Here is an 8,420-nt window from a genome sequence, read left to right on the forward strand (position 1 = left end):
CTTCTTGACAGCCACCCTTCCACTTAGCTGTGTCCAAAGATTTTTGTCATTCTTCAAAACAAACTTACATTCATATAATGATGTGAGCTTTGCAGCTCCCTTTTTAAAATTAATCTCACATTATTTGTCACTTTTTATTTAAACCACACAGCACAACATTATGAACAGCATCTATACAATTAAATGAAAGTGAGCGCATCTCACAAGAAGCCCGTCAAAGTTACTTGGTATAAAATCTAATGGCAGCATCCATTTCATTCGTGAGCCCAGCCCTTTTCACCACGGCTATTTTGTTGCTGCATTCAAATGATCCCGTTTATGCAAATGGCAGTGAAGCACGCATGCTTTGCCTGTTTCCTCTAACAACACCATAGACGCTGTTGAGGTCAGCAGGTCTGCTTGATGATGCAGAACGACGACGACAACCATGCCACGACCCCTCCCTGGATAGCTTATAGTTATCAGATCTCTCTTTCTCCAGGAAGCAGAAACACAGCAGGATCTGTGTGTCTCTAATGGAAACAGCAACACTTCTGACCTCAGCTGAGACCAACTAAAGTTTATTTAGAACAACTTACATGTATGTCTTTGTGAGTGATGAACTGGTTGTTATGGTAACAGGATGAGGGAGGAATGAAGCCCCGATGTCTGCCTCTGTTACAGGCAGCAGAAATGTTACCACAACGTGAGGCAGATGAGAGAAATTGGGAGTCCATTTATTTGTGCAGTGTGTGTTACATTCAAAACATGCTAGAAAACCTGAGCCAGATGTAGGAACACACACACAAACACACACACACACACACACACACACACACACACACACACACACACACACGCACACACACACGCACACACGCGACTGCTGCTAAGATCAGATATTCATGCACTGCATTGGACTGTGACAGTAGCACCTCAGTTGTTATAGTAACAGCGTTGGAGTGTGTTAGTAGAAGTGGAGACAAAGAGGCACGAAGCTTCATTTATTTCATCACTGAGGTTACACGTACACTCCATCCCTCCAGCAGGGCTGGATGATTCAAGGGCTTTTTATTTCAATGCATATGTTGACTTTCAATGATCATGAAAACAAAATAGCAAACGAAATGTTAATTTTCAGCTCTTATTTAGTCACGTGCTATAACTCAAGCGGGGCCTTTTCTTAAACAGCGACATGCTTTCATCCCTCCCTACGAGCTCAACATCACTCACAATTCAGTTCAGAATGCACCAAGAAGCCAGAAGCAGCATTTGGAGATCTCACAGGTTCTTGTAGGTGAACCTGTGGACGTTTCCTGCAAGCTGCCTTTGTTTCTATCTGCAGCACGACTGAGGCGTCCAACATGAACACCTCCGTGGCTAACGTCCTGCTCCTGTGAGGGGCAGAATGTTTGATCGTATGAAATAACTGAAACAGCACACAGTGAAGTCCATACGTTTTGAACAAAGACACGTTTTTGTAATTTTACCTCTGTGCACACTGCAATGATTCCTCGAGTAACTCGAATAATTTGATTATAAAAAATCCTCAAAGAAATTTGTTGCTTCGATGCTTCGTTTAAACTCTGCAGGGCTCGGGTATCTCCCTGTTAGTGGAGCCTTTCACCCACATTAGCAGCATTACGGTTGTTTTCTTCTTCTTGTGGGTTTAATGGCAGTGGGCAAACCAGCTTAGAGCTGCAGTACCGCCACCTGCTGGACTGGATCATTCGTTAGAAAAAAAAGCCATCATCCAGCTAAAATAATAAAATACACCTATCACAAGAAAGAGCAAAAACTGAGGAGAGGCCAAACTGGCCATCAGTGTGGGCAGTGACAGCTTGCTACCCAAAGAGATTTAATTTCCCACTGAAGCATTAATTAATGCCATAATTGGGAGATTAATAATCAATTGAATCTGCATCGTTACAGTTTCACATCACATCTCCACTGACACTTGCATGGATATGTCTGAGGAGGTTTAAGCCCAGAATTCTGCACTATTTTCTGTGTGTGTGTGTGTGTGTGTGTGTGTGTGTGTGTGTGTGTGTGTGTGTGTGTGTGTGTGTGTGTGTGTGTGTGTGTGTGTGTGTGTAGCATCTGGAGCAGCTACACTGACTGATCATCATTAAATGAGAGAAAACAGGAGAACATTTGTGACTGCTGGACTGAGGTTTTTAAAGCTACCTGTGCCCTCGTAGACACACTCATTTATTTTACTCCTCCTTTACTTTTTTTTCAGTTGTGTAAGAACTGCAGATGAAGAGCGCATGAGAGACAGGTGAGATATTTTACACAGAAAACACAAACGGGACCACAGAGCTGATCTACCAGTCTAAAGAGCCAGCAAGTGTTACGGCGTAACAGCATTTTAGCTGTTCGGCTGTTCACTTGTGTTAAGTGGTTACAGTTGGCCAGATCATTCACAATTATATGTCGAGATGTTTCTTCACACTAGAAGGGAGAAACAGACTCCTGCTGTGGGTGTTTCCCCCACACACTGTGCACTACCAGCCTCTGACGATGCCAAAGGGGAGCGACAGGCCTGGTGGACTGACTGGTTTAGATACTCATCTGCAACAGTACTGACACAAACTGCCGTCTACACCTCGTCCAGCTGACTCATCTTCACGCAGCCCCTCCCCTCACTAGCAGCTGAGCACATGAACAGCAGGGCAACAAAGTGGATGAGTCAGCTTAAAGACCAGCACGCGGTCTTTATGAGGCATTTCCCAAGATCAGAACAGCTCCCATTTCACTGAAGCATTAGTTATAGATGTTAGCCCAGCCAGCACACACGCTAATGTTAGCAGTTTTAACAGTAACACAACAGTCATATTAGCTGTCTGTTACCATTATCATTAATGAAGTTTTCATTAAGGTAGCAGTTAGCAGCTGTGGCTAAATGAACAAACCGATAACCTTAATGCCCGTCTGGATCTTTAATACACAGCGTTAATTTAACGGTAACATGATTATTTGTGGGTGCTGTAACAACCCAACCCCAAACAAACAGCTGCACTCTCGAGCCAAAACTGTGCGACCCCAAGGCTGAGTGCTAAACAGTCCTCCTACAGACAGTGGTTTGTACAGTCCTGACTACCCCCCCCTTACTGTGCTGAAGCTAGAAACACTTACACAAAGGACACACCTGTCCTCAATTATAGCTCCTTCTATCGCCTCCTCTCTCCTGTCCTCCACACGTCTTTGAGGAACTGACACATCCTTCAGCGAGGCGCTCTGAGATTGATTTCCCTGTCACAGACAGGAGGACGGAGGACAGCGGCGCTAAGGACGCACAAATGAGAGAAATGAGAAAGCCTCAGGAGTCTGCTGCCACCTGGACCTCTGGTGTCCACCTGCAGTCTAAGTGGTACATTATCTTTGAAGGTTTATCTACAGAAAATGTATTATTCACTTTGCTCAGTCGGAAACTGTAACGTCGAAATAAACCTCTCAAAGCCGTAAAGGCTAGCCAACATGACCCGCTCTCAAACGTCAGTGCTCATTACTCCATTGGTTTAACTGTACATGGTGTTATTTTTCTTGTGGCCACTTTATGAAACCAGTTCTCTGAGAGTTCGGGACCATTTATTGTGATTGGGATTACTTCCTGTTTGGGCTTTTGAAGTGATTAGAATCTGATTATTAGGGTCCAATGATATCTCTCACAACAGCTGGATAAACTGCACCAAGAGCAGTCACCTAACAACTTCATTCAGTTTGGACATCCACAGAGCTCGATTTTCTGCATTACTGCCTCGTGGTTTTATACCTCTGCCAACCAATCAAGCTGTCCATTGACTAGAGCTTGACCAATATAAAAGATTTAAGACCAATACCTGGAAATCCAACATTCGGAAACAAACAGATTTTCCTAATAATCATGTAGTTATTTACTGGTTTATGCTCTGCCCGACTGCTCGGAGCCGCTGGTTGTTTGCGGCAGTCCAAACCCATGTTGCCAACAGGAAAGTTCCTTCTGTTGGACAAAATATGTTCCAGAAATCATTGTTTGTGAACATGGTTCTCCATCCACAGATCCAGGTTAAAGCTCTATCATGCAAAGAAGAAGTCATGTGAACGTGATCCAGAAACACCACCGTCCTCTCTGGGACAAAGCTGAATGGACTGAGGCAGAGTGGGAAACTGTTGTGTGGTCTTATGAAGGAGAATTTGAAATTCATTTTGGAAAACATGGCCACAGCATCCTCCAGACTAAAGAGGAGGGGGACCATCCAGCTTATAGTCAGTGTTCAGTTCATCATCTGCATCTCTGATGGTGTGATGGTGTGGGGGTGCATCAGTGCTATGGAACTGCTTGCATATCTTAAAAAGCCCCATCAGTGCTGAAAAGTGCATAAAGGTTTCAGAGCAACATGTGCTCCCATCCTGAGATGACGTCCTTTCAGGGATACAAACACAAAACCTCATCCTGCATCTACTCCAACAGCATGGCTCTGTGTCCATGAGTCCTGGTGCTGCACCGGCCTGCCTGCAGTCCAGACCTTTCACCAGCTGAGAACATTTGCTGCAGCATGAAACGAAGCATATGGCAAAAAAGACCCAGAACTGAGGACTGGGAACATTCCCAAAAGTCCAGCAACTGCTCTCCTCAGTTCCCAAATGTTTATGATCTGCTGTTAAAAGAAGAGGGAATGCTGCAGTCCTAACTATGGCCCTGTCCCAACTTTTCTCACATGTTTCTGCCATCAAATTCAAAATGAGCTCATAATTTCCATGAAATAGTAAAATGTCTAAGTTTAAACATCTGATGTGTTGTCTGTGTTCTATTGTGAATAAAATGTGGCTTTATGAGATTTGCAAATTGTTGCATTCTGGTTTTATTTACATTATACGGGGTGTCCTCCAATTTTAAGAAATGGGGTTGAACTTAGCAAACATGTCACCCAAAAGCTGTTTTAAGAAACAGCTTTTTCTTTGTCATGTCTTCATCAGTTAATCAGGTAAGCAAAACCAGAACATCAGAAACAGAAAACTAAATTCTTTGGTCATTTCTACATAAACAGCATCGACATGAGTGCAAAATAAACAGGAAACTGTACAGTATCATTTCTTTTCTATAGATCCAAACTGTTTGAAACTGTTGTTACAATAATGTTCTAGCCAGCAGTTGATCACCTGGCACTGCACCGGGCTGAGGAATTGTTGCGCCAGGCTAAGAATTTCACCGGTCGTCCGATCCGCCGATACCACCGGGCTGAAAATGTTTCCTGGCTAGAACCCTGGATCAGATGTGCGACTTTACCACAAATCCAGTGTGGTAGTGAAGTATGGCACAGTTGTTCTACTGTGTCTCTACACTCTGTGTGTAGCTGTGAAAGCACCGTCTGAGAGCAATGTTTATGGCCCAGGACCTGGTAATGAGGAGCAGTTACTTTTAATCAGGCACTGACACTGTCGGATGCAGGTTGCTGCATCCATGTTATCACTGTACAGGACAAAGTGTGTGGGACTATAAAGTCTTGGACTGTGCGTAAAGGACAGCACTGCTTCAGATGGTAAGATCAGTTTGTGGTGTTACCAGCCTCCATGGAAACATGCTGCTCTGCTTCTGTCAGACTTTAACTCCTCTGACCTCTCTTTTCAAATACGTCTTCTTCTTTGGAGCCTTGGACTGGCTCTGTTGTGTCATGTCTGCTAATGCTGTCATTTAAGTTGTCATTAGCATTTTCTGTTGTCATCTTTTATTTGACTCACACTCTTAATGTGGTAACATAATCAGCACACTCCTCTGTGCATCAGCCTAACCTGACTGCTACCTGTTGAAACATGGACTGAATGGGTTCAACTTTACATTGGCCATGTCTCATATTACTATTGAGGAAAAGTTATTTCATCATCATTATCTTTATCGCCCAGCCCCATGTGCTCCGCTGCAGTGGTTTGAATCATATTTGTCTAATAGTGTGTTCATGTACAGTGGTCCTGTAAACGGGGTCTTCTTCACACACTAAGGTTAATTATGGAGTTCCACAGGGTTCTGTGCTCGGACCAATTCTATTTACATTATACATGCTTCCCTTAGGCAGCATTATTAGAAAGCATAGCACAGACTGTCATTGTTACACAGGTGATATCCAGCTTTATCTATCCATGAAGGCAGGTGACACACACACACCAATTAATTAAACTGCAGGAATGTCTTCTTTTCATTCTGCATTTAATCATGAGCAATTATTAATCTCTGTCTCTCTTCCACAGTGTGTCTCTCGTCCTGTCTCCCTCCCCCCTCAGCAGATGACCCCCCCCCCCCTGAGCCTGGTTCTGTTGGAGGTTTCTTCCTGTTAAAGGGAGTTTTTCCTTCCTGCTGTCACCACGTGCTTATACGTGGATCGTCGTTATGATTGTTGGGTTTCCTCTGTATTATTATCGAGTAGTTGTCTTACAATATAAAGTACCTGACTTGCTGTGATTTGGCGCTTTATAAACAAAACTGAATTGAAATTGAATTTAACTGCATGTCTGCAGTACAGTACAGCTGTAAATCCTTCACATTCTTAGAAACTGGAACGAAAAATGCTAGAAGTATGTTTAATATCAACTTTATTTAAAATTAAAGAAACTAGACACGAAACTGTAAAAACAATAACTAAGAACCTTGTTATAGACCTGCTGCTGAGTTCAGAATCGATGGAAGCATTGCTCCCGTTTACCTGCATGACTGTCAGTTAAAATAAGCCAGTCTGTTACAAGTCCACCATGAAAAGAAGTTCTATGTTAACATCACAACTGAACTGAACAAAAAATTAGAAAGACAGACTGCGGAGGTCCCCCCGGACCGCCTAAGGTGGTCACCCACAGTGTGCTCAGATGAGACCTCCATCTGTGCAGCTACAGTAAAGAAACCTGAGTGAAGGGAGCCTGAAGATGGAGCAGCTGCTCTGCACTGCTTTACAGCCTCTGTGTTCCTGTTTGACCTTAATGACGCTCAGCACAAAGAGACTGTTTTCACTGCTGTGAGTTCATGCAGTGTGCTGTGCAGCCCGCTCATTCATTTCCATTTGTGTTATTCTAACATCTATCTTTGACCAGGGAGGCGCGCAGACAAGCACACACCGGCATGACGGTCAGATTTCATCAGGACACTGGAAGCAATCACATATTTCAGTCCTAGCAGGCCAAACCAAACTCCACACACATACTCCGCGATATGAGCCGACTGTAATTTTAAGGATCATTTACAGTTATATTTAACGACTCATCAAACGGAGTTTGTTCATGTGGCTTTAATATAACTCAGCCCAGAGTGTTTCCAGCTCCGGTGAAGCCCTGCGGTGACGGCTGGAAACGGAAAAACCGAGAAAAGCCGTTTTTGATCGGCACGCTCAGAGTTGGTTCAAAAGTTTGAATAACTCGAAACTTCAAGACGTTTTGTGATTTTTCAGTTTCTCAGAAGTTTGAGTTAGTAAGTCGGAAGTTTGAGATAATAACCTAAAATTGTGATTTGTAGATGACAAAAAAATGTCCGTTCAGTGGCGTAAACACGCATCAGCATCTCCGCTCTCAAATCACGGCGAGTTTGACAGCTTCGCAAATCCAAGTGTGGTGACTGAGGGCGAAGGGTGACGGCCGGTCCTCGGGTCAGCCCGGCAGCTGATCCCGGACCTTTGCTCCCGATCCTGCCCGCAGTGACGGTCACTGCCGCCCGTGCGCTCTGCGTTCACCTTCCGCCCCTCGACACCACGAAGCTAAAGCGGGTCGATCCACGCAGCGAGGAAACTTGTGTAGCTGTGTGACAGCGAGTTTGGGCCGGTCAGGGAAGCTGCCGCTTACCTTGCTGAAAACCTCCAGGTCTTCGTCCTCGTCCAGGTCCAGCATGTGTCCTGAGAAGTCGGCAGGAACTGTGAGTCCACTCATCGCACCGAGACACACCTGAGCTCAACTTCCAGCTCAACTTCCGAGCAGCGCGGACACTCCGAGGCCCGCGAGGACAGCACTTCCTCTAACGGATTTCAAAGTAAAAGCTGTAATCATTCACGTTTCACTGAACTATGTTTGTGTTCAGTTTTCAGGGGTTTCATTGCTCCCTCTGTAAAGCCTTTAATTCAAGCTGACCTGAAACCTTCCACAGTGCTGGGTCACAATGTATTATCAGCATGTTTCTGCTCAGAAGAAAAGGCCATGCACATGAGTATCCACATTAGTTTTTATTTTTTAGTTTATATTCCGTCTTTTTGTTTGTTTTAAAGTTTGTTCTTAGTTTGTCTTATTATGATATGTGGACAATATTTATCATTTATTATTAAAAGGTTACAGGTACAGTAAGTAATTTTTTGAAGTTCTTTAATAGAATAAATAATAATGTTATCAAAAATGTTTCTAATTGTGACTAAATATACCAAAACCTTCCACTGCAGCTAGAGTACTGACAGGGACTAGAAAAAGAGAGCAGATTTCTCCCATATTGGCTTCTCTTC

General features: G+C 43.9%; 1 protein-coding gene across 1 annotated transcript in view; it reads right to left on the reverse strand.

Moving 5' to 3' along the window:
- LOC115799889 (sorting nexin-7-like) overlaps positions 1-7,924 on the reverse strand; it is a 34,580-nt gene extending 26,656 nt beyond the window's left edge. Inside the window, exon 1 of the mRNA XM_030757187.1 lies at positions 7,777-7,924. Within this exon, the coding sequence (XP_030613047.1) occupies positions 7,777-7,860 (84 nt within the window). The 5' untranslated portion in view covers positions 7,861-7,924. The remainder of the gene's footprint in view (positions 1-7,776) is intronic.
- Between the last annotated feature and the right edge of the window lie 496 nt (positions 7,925-8,420).

This window comes from Archocentrus centrarchus, chromosome 20 (genome assembly GCF_007364275.1).
Source record: "Archocentrus centrarchus isolate MPI-CPG fArcCen1 chromosome 20, fArcCen1, whole genome shotgun sequence".
Lineage (NCBI taxonomy): Eukaryota > Metazoa > Chordata > Actinopteri > Cichliformes > Cichlidae > Archocentrus > Archocentrus centrarchus.